Source organism: Macrosteles quadrilineatus, unplaced genomic scaffold (assembly GCF_028750875.1).
Source record: "Macrosteles quadrilineatus isolate MER2022 unplaced genomic scaffold, UCM_ALF_1.0 Scaffold_8__2_contigs__length_117827958, whole genome shotgun sequence".
NCBI lineage: Eukaryota > Metazoa > Arthropoda > Insecta > Hemiptera > Cicadellidae > Macrosteles > Macrosteles quadrilineatus.
This window is the reverse complement of record NW_026542601.1, coordinates 83,572,040-83,586,493: the sequence shown is the minus strand read 5'-3', so window position 1 is coordinate 83,586,493 and position 14,454 is coordinate 83,572,040. Positions and strand designations below refer to the sequence as shown.

Here is a 14,454-nt window from a genome sequence, read left to right as displayed (position 1 = left end):
GTTAAAAATTCCTCATGAAACTGGCAACAGTTGTCTGTCTTCCACCACCTGTCAAATGACAAATGCACCAACTAATATCAGACCTCTACAAATAACGATAAGTGGTCGTTTTAGGTGTGAGCATGTCAAAAATTAAAAATTCATTGCTGAACATTTTTCTACTGCGGTTTAAATTTATTTGAGAATGTTTGACTGAAAATGATAGCTTACAAACTTGAACTTTTTACTTATAGTATATAAGTTGTAATATATTACAAGTTGCACGATGCTTCAAAATGGATGAGAACTCCTAAGAGAATATTGTAATTCTTTAAATCTACAGCAAAAAACAAACAGTTATATGAAATAATTTTTCATTTCTATCAGTTAAAGAAGTGGAAAACCCTGACACTGTCACTGTCTAAAACACTATAATACCCAAGTGGCCGTAATGTTTGAAAACACCATTTGAAGTTAGGTCAAAAAACAAAATGATTTAAAAGATCATTTACCGGATACTTAAAAAATCCCCTACTAAATCAATAGACTCAATATAGGGACAAAACAATCTCATAACATGTAGTAAAAGCAATAATACACCTCAACATGTTCAAAATAGTCAGGTCTTTTAACCTGCAGCCATTAAATCTATCAATGGTTTAACTGTTTGTTGTTGATGAATTATTTAGACAATTGTGTTTTAGAGGGTTGGGTAAAGTTACTAGATATTCAAACATGATAGACTCAAATGTCTAACATGATTGATAGCTATAGAATGTAAAGCTACAGGTACATCTGTCCACAAAGATTAGAAACTTTATCTTCTAAAGGAAAGCTGATTGACTAGTAAGAGGTTTTTTGAAAAAGGAATAGAGTTCAGCTAGCTTACCTAAATATATTAGAGTCCAGGGTCTAATAGATACGCAATAAAAGAGCTTAAAAGTATAATACACTGATAATTTCGTCCTGTTGAAGAAGTCCTACATCAAGACTTATTTTTACACTTATCTACAAAACTGTTTACTTAAAATACCATTGTTACTGTTATGTTTCATGTTCTTTTATTGTGTCCCTAGACTCTCATTGTCTCAGGTAAGCTAGCTTTCTAAGTCTAACTCCATTCCTTTTCATATAAACCGTTGTACCTTTATTTTTAATTTTCCATTACAATTACAGTTAGACAAATATTCTATTTCAAATAATATATTTGTGAGCTCCTATGTACCCAAAAAAGTGTTCATACCTCCCAAGGCCTACTGAAAAAGACAACAAAAACTGCTTCTGAATGTTCAATGGTTGAAAAACGTGTTCTACTACAAAACAGGAAACAAATTATAACACCAACCAAATAAGTGTAAAAACTGTTTAATTATACAAAATACATTATTACATATTTACAGTTATATATGTACAATCCAACATATCCAATGTAGATTTTATTTAAATGATTTTTTAGCTCTCCAATCTAAAAACTCATCGAAATCTTCCTCATCATCTGACGCATCTTCCCTCGCATTCTCGCTGGAACCTTTCGTTGCTACAGCTTGGACCGTTTCCTTTTTCTTCTCCAGATCAAGAACCCTGTAAATGTTTACCCTCTTATAAGTCGAACAAATCATTACACTTTCTAATCACTCGTTTTAATGTAAAATGAGAGGTGATTAAACCGATGCATAGATACTAAAAGACAGTAGACAAAAGTACTGTAATGAATGTTCAACCACTGGTTATTTGCAGTCACTTTATCGAAGAAAAAAATCCAACACAATTAACAAATACAATACCATATACCATTTAACAGACTTGGACTTAGACACAAACTAATGAGCTGCAAACTATACAATACATAGCAGGTAATTACCACACGTAGATTTTGAAGTAGCCTAGGGAGACGAGTTTTACTAGACAATGTCATTATGTTTAAATTATGTTAGCCAAGCAGTGCATAAAACTTGCATTTAGTTGTACAGTAAATGATTGCACTGAACGAAAGGTTATTATGTACAACATAGACTTACATCAACACTTTTGTACCTGTTGTTGCATCTGTCAGTTAAATCGTCCACTGCTCTCTCAGTCCCTTACAATTTAGAATTCCCGGTATCGGCAATTCGACATTCCTTCCGTTAGCTTGTCAACAACCCTTATCATGGGTAAGTTAAGCGGTGGAAGCAACTATGATATTTTATGGGGAAAATCACCAAAGTTTCAATAACTTTTGAACCGTAACTTTTACAGCAATGGGGGCAGTACACTTTTGTTTAGAGTTAAAAGTGACTGTATCATACCAAATTTGAATCAAAATCAAAAGAGCTGTTATTTTGAGAATCCAATTTTCTGTTATTTTATAAGTTTTTATGAAAAAAATCTCTACTAAAATCAAAATTAAAAAAAAGTTGGATAACACCTGGAGATACTACAGATTGTATGCCTGTCCCCAATCAATGGATTGTATGAACGGTGGACACACACTAAATATTCATAAAAAAAATTAGTAGCTCTGAACACACACATAAACACACACAGACATCAACTTGAAACCTTGTGTTGGGGTTACCTTAGTGAGGAGGTCGAGGGGCGGGGAGGGGAGGGGGGGCAGCAAACATCGCTGCCTAGAGACGGTAGATAGTTAAATATGTCACTGGAAGTCATCATAATTTCCTCTTATAAATACTTTCCCCATATACTATGTGTAGGGAGAGAAAGTAACACAATGTTTAAGTTAGAAGAACATACCTAGACCAATTACGCAGCTGTTCGTCTATCTCTTGTATTTGCCTCTCTGTTGTAGCCTCCTCCTGATCGTCTTCTATGATCTGTGTGGAGACGGACGTTTCCTCCTTGATCTCTTTTTGAAACTTCTCCCATTCTTCTTGAATGGGGTCTTTGTATTCAACGTTGCGTGCCTGAGGCAAACAAAGTTATCCTGTTTAGCAACATGAAGTAGGCCTACTGAACAAACTCGTTAATTTGGCCCCATTTAAGTTAGATCTCTAAATAAACCATACCGGTATGCACTTAAATAATATAAAAAGGCCTACAGATATTGTAAACATGTATGAAATACTCAATTTATACATATTACAGTCCAAAAATTCCCTGATTGAATTTCTGTAGACATTCAATGTGATTGCCAGCGGGAAATTCGCCTTGCAGTAGTTGGTGCGACTCCTGGGTAGGGCATATCGGTGTAGCTGACATTGGAAAGCCCTTTTGGTGTACCCATGGTGGAAGTAAATAAGGTGAGCTACCTCGTATCGTAGCCGGCTGCCGGCGGTGCGGGGAGAGGTATCGTGACGTCACCTTGGGGGCAAACAGCCTCACGACCATATCGAGCAGTGACGCTGCTCTAATAAAATTGTAATTTTTAATAGTAAGAACCGGTAAAAATTCCTGAATCTTTGCAAAGTCTTGGACTATTAACATAGGATGCTTATGATTTAAATTTTATATAAAAACCATTCAACCACCGATCAAACTTCAAACTTTTTCATACTAACACAAAAAAGTTAGTCGGCTACCAAATCACGTATTATTTGGTCAGGTTTATCAGACCTGCGGGAAAGTTTTAGGGAAAGGTTCTAATTTAACTGTAGTATCGGTTGGATTTTGATAAAAGAATTACTTGTTTAGCTACGAAGAATTATATCAAGCGGCAATGGAGCGCACGCTCAGCCGATGCCACCGTTTATTGGATAATAAGGCCACGCATTTATTATCCAAAACACTGTAGCTACATGTTATAAGGATATACTTTGTATTCTACATTTTTAATGAAATATGTAATATTAACATGTGACAGATATAAGTTTTACATTAAAATACGTTCCAACATCTTCGTTTTTATACAAATTAACTCTCTTTGATAACATTTCCTTAACGAAAAACATAGTTTAAAATTACATTTTGCAATCTTATAAAAATATTTACGACCTGGAAGTAAACATGTAAAAAATTAAACATTTCATCACCTCTGGATTTTTCTTAACTTTTTTAAGTTTCTTTAGAAATTTTCTTTTTTTGCCACTAGCAAAATTGCATTGTCTTAGCCTCCTGTTGATTTGTTTAATTTTGATACACTGCACAATGGGGCATTTTTGTAGAATGGAAAACTGACAACTCGCGGTGAACACAGAAACGAAAACAAAACAAACAACACGTGATCATCCCCCGCACACACCCCTGCATCCGAGCCAAAGTTGTGACATAGATAACAACCCCAGTGAAATAGGATCCTTTTTTTATAATGATATTACAAGAGTGAAACAATTTTATATTTTAACCTGATTATAAATACCAATCACCAAATTATTTTTTAACAAAGTACATTTTATTTTATATACTATGTTAAATACATTCCTTTGCGTTAAAGATAATTTATTATTTAAACCACTATTTGCAAACTTTGGTTTTAGCTAATCAATAACGATTTGCAATACTTATACTTTAAATACAATTTGACAACGTTAACCCCAGGGGCGGCTCCAGGAATATTTTTTTGGGTAGGCCAAACACAGGGACAAGACCGGGGGGTCTGGGGGGTATGGAATTTTTTTGAAAATTAGACCTGTAAAATCGAGTTTTTAGGCCATTTAGAGACATAATTAAGAGATTTTTTAGTTGTATAAAAAATGTTAATTGTAAAAAAAAATCACATTTTAAGGTCCGCTATCAAAAGGTACTTAGAAAAAATTAGTAAAATTGTATATTTTATTATTGCTTTGGGAATTATTGACATATGTAAGTTAATAAGTTATTGCGGAGCCCTTTTGACGGATCTGCACCAAACTTCACACAAACCACCATTGAATAATAATCCTAATTAAGCATAATGGATTATGCTTAATAATGCCTGAAAGTTTCATTACAATCTGTCGAGCGGTTTCGGAGTCCATAAAGGACAAACATACAAACATACATTGGATTTTATATATTTTATTAGTATCTAGGTTTTTTTTTAAATGGTTTGAAAACTGCATTTAATATTTTGTTTATCGTTATGTATGGATGCCAATTTTGTTAGTTTAAAAAATATTTAGAGAAATACACTATGATAGTTGAAAAACGGTGGTTTTTAAAGAAAACATTTATTGCCTATAACAGTCACATATCTATTAATAGCATTAATAATATTTTAATCAAAATTAATTATACAACATAGTAATAACACTCAGTTCAGAATTCAGCTCGCCTGATAAGTAAATAATTTGTGTGATCATTATTCAAACAAACTGTTTATTTCATTACAAACTGCAATCTTCTGCCTTTCTGAGAAGCAAATTCATCAATTACAGGATCAGGGTTGTTCAGAAGTTCTAAACTTGCTTCCTTTTCAATAGATAACACTCCCAAACTGTGAAGTCTCCTCCCCGTCATTGTAGCCCTTAAGTTTGATTTAATTCTCCTCATAGTAGAAAATGACCTTTCAGCAGTAGCTGTGGAGACGGGCATTGTCAACACGATCGTCATTACTTGTTTTAGTTCATCGAAAGATGGGAAGTTCGCTAAATCATTCAACACGTCCATGCTACTTTTAGAGTCTTTGAACATTGTTTTACCTAAATCACATTGTACTTTCAAGGTAGAAGTGAAGTCACAGTCTTTCCCGTGCAGCTCTGAGAAGTTACACAACACTTTTGGGTCTAAAAAATCGTGTGACTTTGGGTTACAGGCTGAAATACAAGCAATTGAAATGTCATTTTCGGCAAACCGTTTGTCCATTTCACATATCATATTATCAAGAATATGAAAATACTCTGCTTTCAATGTTGTCTTAGGATTTTCTTTCTGTGTGTATCGTCCCTTCCCAGTAGTCTCCATGACGAAATAATCATCCAGGCTTGCTATAATCAAAATAATCATGTTGGATTCTGTTTACGGCGGCCAGTGTCTCTTGCCCTTGCATGATCGATTTCACAATCATTGCACAATTGTGCAGTTTCTTGAAAAAAGGATTCAAATTTTGCGTCAGATCTCAACTCATCTAACTGATCTCTTGTTGCTTTTACGAGCTTTCGGCACTTGCCAACATCTATGGTCGAGGACTGAAGTTGTTTTGAGAGGATATTCACAATTTGTAAGACACCTTCAAGGCTAACTAGAGTGAAAGCCACGTTAAACGATTGTATTTGGATCAAGAGGCCCCGAGCCTCAGCAGCTTCTCTTGGCTTTGAACTTTCTGTACATTTTTTCAAAGCATTAATGACAGAGTCAAGATTGTTCTTAAAGAACTCTACTCCTTTATACTTTGCTACCCATCTTGTATCGCTGTGTTGAGGTACTGTAATTGATTTTTTGCCTGTTTTAGTCTCTTTGAAGAAAATGAAGAGTTCATGACGTAGTGTGGAGCTGGATTGGAATGCATAGATTGCTTCTAATAGGCCAATAGTTTCCCTAACTATTTGCACATTCTTGGCTACGTCAACCAAGACCAAGTTGAGTCTATGTGCATGGCAATGGACGTAAGGACAAGGATTTTTTGCCATTTCTCTGATTAATGTCTGCACTCCATTAAGTTTTCCCGACATGACGGATGCTCCATCAAACGACTGGCTTACACAATTCTTAATATCTAGACCATTTGATTCCAAGAAACTTAATATCTTGATCGCTAAAGATTCAGCTGTGAGCTCTTGTAACTCAACAAACCCAAGAAACCTCTCTTTTATCTTAGCCTGATGTATGTAACGGCAACAGATAGACATTTGCTCTTTTTTTCCTTCATCTCGAGCTTCGTCAACTATAATGCTGTATATGTTTGCTAGACTTAATCTCATTAACAATGCTGCGAGTGACTACATTTGAGGCTGCATCTAAAAGGTCATTTTGGATAGTCTTAGAGGTATATTTGGCATTTCCAGGAAGGTTTTTTAAATTACTATTGAACTGGCTATTTTCCATACAAAGCAAATTGACCAATTCTTGAAAATTTCCATGATTCATACTTTCGGGGCGGTATTCCAATAAATCGTTTGAGTCATCACTGTCATCTGGATCTTCATGAGCTTTCCCAGGTTGTACCTCCCTGTGTCCTCTCAGTGCAATGCCTTGGCGGGCACAGAACAATGCACTTCTTACAAGTGTCTTCAGAGTTTCTCTATTTTTTTCTACTGTTTGGGCCATTTGTTCATTGATTTTAACTGAAACAGCACCAGTTTTTTGAGAATCCAGCCATCCCTTGTACTTTGTTAAACAAAGCTTGTGGGCATTAGAGTTTTCATGTTTTTCTGCCATTTTCCTTATATTTTTCCAGTCATTATATCCGGCTGAAGTAAGAACTTCCTTTCTGAGAATAGAAAAATGTCGACAAAAAAAAACAAAATACTGCATCATTTTCAATTGAGTATTCTATCCAGGAATACTGAGAATACCAAAAGCTCTGGAAAGACCTTTGCTTTCCTGAAATATTTCGCCTAGGGAAGTTAAGCATTGGTTGTTTGGGTCCGTCAGAAGCACATGCACTAATATCTAGTGGACCTCTAATTTGGTTACTAGTCTAAATGGACGGTTCATCTACTTTTAACTTTTTACAAATAGGCAGATTAGTGTCATTGTCATCTAATTTGAAAATTGACTTTTCAACATTGGAACTGGAAGACTCACCATCATCATCACATGTAGGCCTAATGGACTGTTCATTGTTCGTCTTTGATGAAGATGAAGCCTTTTTAAATTTCACTAAAAACTTTTCCATGGCACAAAACGAGTTTAGAACACAAAACACTATTTAATAAACGAATGTGCACAAAAACAATATAAGAACCAAGTTCGAAGAGCAGAATAACGATTAACTTGTGTGTTACGGCAACATATAGGTTAAGTTTGTTGTTCGCTGTCATCGAGTACTACTGAGTGACACTGACAGTGGCGCCCCTGGCGGGCAGCGGCTGCGTGTCTCTGTAGTCACTAGTCAGTGTGTTGTTTTGTGTGAGTGCGAGAGCGGGAGCAGTCTGGCGTCAGACTCACACACTATCAACAGCGAGTACAGTACGCAGTACGACGAACGAGCGTCGAGCAGTCGCCATTGGCCAGTCAGGAGCATAAACTAACGCAGTTTAAAGTTTTAACTAAATCACTCGTAGCTATTATAACTCACTTGACAATTGCAAGTACCTATCTTTCCTTATTAAATATCATTTCTTTATTTAGGCCTAATATTAATTTTATAATATTAACCCAAATTTTGGGTAGGCCCGGGCCTACCCGGCCTACCCTCTGGAGCCGCCCCTGGTTAACCCTATTCACAGAGAAGACAATATTATATATTCTCTGTGAACTATTACGAAAAACCCATATTCAAACGGGGAAAAACACACTGCAGTCAACAGAACAACAATTTTTCACATAAAAATATAAATACAGGAATAAAAATATCACTGATGCTATATTCATGAAACTACATTATTTGTTGGATGGCAATGTGTGATTAATACTTGGCAACTGACTCGACTCGCAGCATGCGCTCCGATCACACGCTCATATAACTTAGCATATCTCAGGAAATAACGCCTCTAACGGTATATAGTTTGAAGGAAAGTTAAATTTGGATCTTTATCTAAAACTTTCCCGCTGGTCAAATGCTTCTAACCAAATAGTACGTGATTTTGTAGCTGACTAACTTTTACATGTTTAGTTTTAAGAAAGGCCAAGTATAAAGAGTGATTTCATGCTTAAGTTTTTAACAATTACAAACTATTTTTTCACAACACGCATCGTCCACTTATAATTGATGTTCATGTCAAGTTTCATACTTTTTCCTCAATTCTAACAGTTCAAAATGTTGATGTTAATACAGCAGTGTCATGCTGAGCTATATACGCGTGCGAAGCGGTTTGCCCCCAAGGTGACGTCACGTCGCGATGCGCAGAACGGTCTCAAACTCGTCCGGCTGAATAGCACACCTTATTTACTTCGACCATGGGTGTACCTGCAGGTCTACATTGTCGGTTACTGTTGGTCGTGTACCTGCATTGAAAAATGACATTTCATGAACAGTGTGTGAACATTAAGTTCTGTGTTTTACTTAAAAAAACCACCTAGTGAGACTCTTGGGTTGTTAATTCAGCTAATGGAAAAGAGGCGATGAAGAAAAGTCAAGTTTATGAGTGGCACAGTTTCCTGAAGGCCGTGAAAGCATTGTTGATGACCCTCGTAGTGGACTTCCTTCAACAGCAGTCAATGACGTAAACATTGAGCAAGTACAATTTCATCGATTGTTAATTCACGATTTTCATGCACAACTTGTCTTACTCGCTCAATGCTTACGACGATAGGTAAAACATACAAAATCATCTGACAGGGCATGTGTTGGAGTAATCTTAGTGAGGAGGTCGGGGGGGCACTGACAAGTGGGGGAGAAGGGGCAGCAAACTTCACTGCCTATAGGTGGCAGATAGTTAAATATGTCACTGGAAGTCATTCATAATTTCCTCTTACAATTTTATCCTAACAGTCCTACTACAAGTTTAAATTAAAAGCGATTCGTAAATAAAACTTCAAACATTTGGCCCTACATTACCTTTGCATCCATGATGGGATCGTCAAAGAATCCCTCAGGTAGTGGATCTTTAGAATCCACAAAAGAGGCATCTTCTGTATCCATTGGTTCTTCAGCCACTACTTCCGTTGGTGTCAAGACCGAGGACGGATCCACTTGACTGGACGTTGGAAACGACTCTGTTTTGACTGCTCCATTGTCGAAAAACCCTGGTGGTAGTTTTGGTGCTGGTGCATTTTTTAAGATACCTGGGAAAACAGCAAATAAGGTTGTTGAATTATTTAGGTTAAGTGCCACGAAAAACATATTGTTACATAACTATCATTAATTTGTCAGAGTCTTTACAGTTTTTGATGATAATTTTAGTAGCCAAAAGGAAATATTTTTCAGTATATTAAAATATATTTAATTTACGTTAATTTATCAAATTGTCTGGGTAGCTGAGTGGTTATAGTGCTCGTCTTCAAACCTGAAGGTCGCTGGTTCAATCTCAAGCAAGACTGTTTCAAGACCCATCTGCGATTCATCGTTGGGCTATCATTTAATGATGCTTTCTAACAACAGGTCGACCTTAAACAAGACAAGGGTTTGGACTGTTTCCATAAAAAAAACATGAAAAATGCCACTGGCGAGAAAAGGTACATTAAAGATCCAATTTTACGATTATCAAGTATATTACACAAGTGTGCGGCAGCACACTAAGTATGCTACAGTCATTATGATTGGTAGGCTACTATTAATCGCACTACTTTATGTTATGCTATTTTATAAATTTTTGAGTTCTACTATTTGTTTTAAAAAGTTGAAAAAGTCATGAAATGAATATTGACTTCTGTATCAAAAATTCTTTCAATTTCACTTTGAAACCTATCATTCTACATTTGTACAAATTTATAGCTTACCTACTTTTTTTTTCAATTCATGTGACAGAAAATGTATGGTAGGTAAACTAACTTATTGTGTGCTTAAAAATGGAACTAATGTAATGAACACCAAACAAATTTTAAGGGGAACTGCTGTCACAGCACAACCCCTCTGGGAATCATCAATCAGCCTCAGTGGCGGTCCCAGGGGGGGATGGGATGGATATCCCCCCCCCCCCCCGAAATATTTTGTATTTTATTAGCTAACATAAATACTGTTAGCTTGAGCATATTTTAAAGCTCAAATACATATATGTTAAATATATGTTTTTAGGCTTTAAATTCCACATTTTTCCGGGGGAGGGGAACCCCCGGACCCTCTTCTTTTCTGGGGAATATTCCAGACCCCCCGGTGGCCATCCCCCCCCCCCCAAAATGGAATCCTGGGACCGCCACTGATCAGCCTTTCTGGAAGTTTCTTAATTTAACCAGGGCATTTTTTTTTAGAGGTTGGCTTTTAAGCTTGCATTTTCCCGTCCACATAGAATACAGATCTGTGTGTGGAACGTCCAGCAAAGCGAGTGGTGAGTCGGTAGGCTACAGTACGAAGGTGAACTGTACTGATAAAATGTTTGCCGCAGTGATCAGGATCCAAACCCATGTTATCGCTGCCTTGGACCTAAAGTCCTTGATGCTACCAACGGAGCCACCGACTCACCTAAATGATAATAATTAATAATAATAATAATATTCATATAATAATAATAACCTAATTAATAGCGCTCAATAATATTCTGTTAAAATTGTATCATGTCCATGTGTCGGATTTGATGAGTGATTTGGTTAATATAACTACGGTAAAGTCACACTAGAAGATTGAAATGTAGCCTATACAGATCTAGTCCTAAAATTATATTTAAAGTTAAACCTACTAGGCACTTACATTTATATCAAGTTTACCAAATAGGTTAGGGCCTACTGTAAAAATAGAACAAACCTTTTAGTTTCTTAGGTGGAACAGCAGTTGGGGGCGTAAGTGGTCTTTTATACAGCTTGGGAGGGTCCGAGACATTTTTTGGAATAATAGGGGGAGGGGCAAGAAGCTGTTTCTTGCGGGCGATGTTGTCTTTGTGCTGTTTAGAGTTGAGGTGGACAATCCACACTGCATCACTGCGAACTACGCTCTCGCATACAATACATGTCAACGTTCCATCATCCTTATATGTGAGATAATGTTAAGGAAAACTCTACACAACTAAATATATGGCATCATAAGATTTTCTAAAATATCAAATTTTACTATCTTCTCCCTGAATAATAGGGCCCTTCAATAGGACTATTATTGCAACATTTAAAGTAAAAACGTAGTTTAGATGGGCTAATGTATATTGAAAAACCTTTTTACTGGTGTCTAATACAGTGTGATTGAAAAGTTCTGGAACGGTAATACATTTTTTATTACCTTTATAGAGAAAGTAATGAGACTTAGTACATCAATATCAATTTCTTGTTTTCAAGTTCAACATCCTGTGATATTTATTTTACCATACCGGTACTACAACTTTTGCATACAACTGGCAAATTGTCTTTTAAGTATTTTAGGAAAGAATTAAGCTTTTGCTTGTTTTCTTTTTCAAATAACTAAGAGAATTGTTAAATCATTGCCACAAATTAACACTTTCCAAATTAGGCCTATTAGTTTTTTTGCAAATTGAAATAAGTTATAAAAGCTAATAATATTATTAGGAATCCTGGGTATAAAAATGCTACAATACTTTTTAAATTAGGCTCAAATTTATTCCAGGTTGTTTGTTTAAATATGGCACGATATTTAAATTATGACTAGCCTATTTTACTCAAACTTTATGACTGCTTAAAATGAGTATTTTCACAAATTTATTGTCTTGAATAGAACAGCTGATCTTTATGTTCACATTGGGATTGGATGAACCCAATGGGCGATCAAGTCGGTGGACTTGTCGCTTGTGTGAACTGACCATGCGACCAAAGCACGACCCGACCAAACTCGACCAAGACAACAAATGTTTTACAAACTTCAGTGTCAAGATGGATGTTGACCTGTTGTGTTGTCAGGTCTACAAAAGGGCAGTTTGCAACATTTTATGAAGATCTACGTCAATATGAAGACAGGTTTTTTAATTACACAAGAATGTGTTAAAGCTTTGATGAATTACATAGAAAATTTGCTGGTGAAATCACGGGACAAGACACTTCATTGAGACAGTGTACCCCCTATAGGAAGTGAAGAAAAACCTGGTCGGGTCGGAGGCAATTCGGGGTTTGTGCGTGTCGTCCCATTACATTTTGTGCTATTTTTGGCAACGGCCAGCAGGTCGGACCCGACCAAACTGAAAAACTTTGGTCGTGCGACCAGGGTCCGACCAGCCGAACCAGTGCGCGCTGTTCCATTTATTCTTAATATAAAACTGGTTAGTCGGAGTCGTGGTCGGGATAGCGTGTGCCGGCCCTAATCTAAATACCGCATCACACTGTTTCAAGAGTGGTGAGTGGTCCTCATATTTTAGAGGTACCAATTAGGAATAACTTAGGCCTAACTTATAGAAAATTAATACAGTATAGGCCTATGTAGGCTAACTTAGCCTAGGCGTTTAAGCTACATTAGGTACGGTAACTAAGTTCAGGCCTAAGTTATAATCTATCGAAAGAAAATTTCATCAGATGGAGCCTTCCGAGCTTAGGTTCTCTGCGGAACTGTAAGTTACTGGAACTCGCTGTCTCTTAACTAACATGTCTATCCAGGTTGTCCTAGGCCAAGGCTTATAAGTAAGGATTGTTGTAGCCTAGGCCTTCTAAGATTTTGTGTGAGCCTAACTTAATTCAGTAGGATTATGTCGACCTACAGTGAACCTAGGCCTAATTAACTTTTTAAGAACAAGGCTACAAAGCATAACAAATTTTTAAAAGATGACCATGCATGTTTTGGATCCAACCATAAAAGGATATTTTGCTAATGGTGATTCAATTTTCCTTCCATTCGTGATCAATTTCTTTTTCTCTTGTGACATAAGACGCCGCAATTCATTTTGACTAATTTTATTTTTCGACATTTTACACTTCACTATTATAGGCTATGGATATATTTTTACTTGGATCAACACTTTACTAAACCAACACCATAACAACAACACTGTAGTAAAGTGCCTAATAATAATAAATTAAACGAAACTCAACGTCAACACCACATAATCTAACCCTAACCTCAAATCCTGTTTAAGTTTGGTTTGGTTTGTTTCTTCTGGTTCTGGGGGTTCTGGGGTTTGATTTTTTTTAAGACGGCGGCAATGGAATGGAAGAGCAGAATAAAAACTGTTGACTGGACCATTGAGTGGACTCTGTGGTGTGGTGTGAGTATAGCGAATAGATAGAGTGGAATGAGTATTGAGATTGAGAGCGAACGAGAAACGAGAGAATCTCGATTCTCGCTCGAGTTCGAGTATCTTCAATCTTCATCTTCCTTTCTGTGTGTGTCTGTGTTTGTTTGGTGGTAGTGATGGGCGATACGGACGCGTATCGCGATACAGCGATACGATACGTATCGGAAAAAAATATCGTATCGCCGTATCGAATCGGGCGTCTGTATCGCGATACGCGAATCGTATCGTCAAAAATATCGAAAAACGATACGTATCGTATCGTTTCCCCCCTCCCCTACCTAACCTAGAAACGGCAAATTTATATAAGTACCTGGGGACCAAGCTTTGCTCGAGGAAAATCATTAGTTTACTCTGAAAACAGTCTTAGTATTGCAGATACATATTTCCATTTCCACACTCCACACTGCTCGCCTTTACTACTTCCTTCACAACTCCCTACGTCTTGGACCTGTTTCCCTATCCTTCCCATAGCATTTTAGGATTGCAGATACATTAATGTAATTGCCACAGCCACAGACAGTTCCCACATTCTGCAGTCTGCAGTCTGCACTGCTAGTGCCAGACTGCCAGATAGCCATAGCACGCTAGTGGAAATGGACTGGGATGGGATCACTGAGTTATCAATCTAACTGGAGGTAGCACTGAATGTCAAAGATGCGTGTCGCCAGCCGCCATGTTTGCGTGAGGCGGGTGTCATGTC

The 14,454-nt window shown here is 36.9% G+C and overlaps 1 protein-coding gene across 1 annotated transcript; it reads right to left on the bottom strand.

Moving 5' to 3' along the window:
* Nucleotides 1–1,328: 1,328 nt before the first annotated feature.
* Nucleotides 1,329–13,530, bottom strand: LOC129000723 (zinc finger protein 830-like). The gene is made up of 5 exons (XM_054427697.1): nt 13,324–13,530; nt 11,336–11,562; nt 9,497–9,723; nt 2,716–2,885; nt 1,329–1,560 (listed from the first exon to the last, which is right to left on the bottom strand). Exons 1-5 carry the CDS (start codon nt 13,425–13,427, stop codon nt 1,416–1,418), a joined length of 873 nt encoding a protein of 290 aa, XP_054283672.1. The 5' UTR covers nt 13,428–13,530; the 3' UTR covers nt 1,329–1,415.
* Between the last annotated feature and the right edge of the window lie 924 nt (nt 13,531–14,454).

What these genes read in the sequence shown, in the direction of transcription:
- LOC129000723 (XM_054427697.1), bottom strand. Translation starts at nt 13,427, where the DNA reads ATGTCGAAAAATAAAATTAGTCAAAATGAATTGCGGCGTCTTATGTCA. An exon ending in TCCACCTAAGAAACTAAAAG is followed by an intron (nt 9,724 to 11,335) that starts GTTTGTTCTATT and finishes CTGTTTTCCCAG; the next exon opens with GTATCTTAAAAAATGCACCA. An exon ending in ATCCCATCATGGATGCAAAG is followed by an intron (nt 2,886 to 9,496) that starts GTAATGTAGGGC and finishes TGTTTGCCTCAG; the next exon opens with GCACGCAACGTTGAATACAA.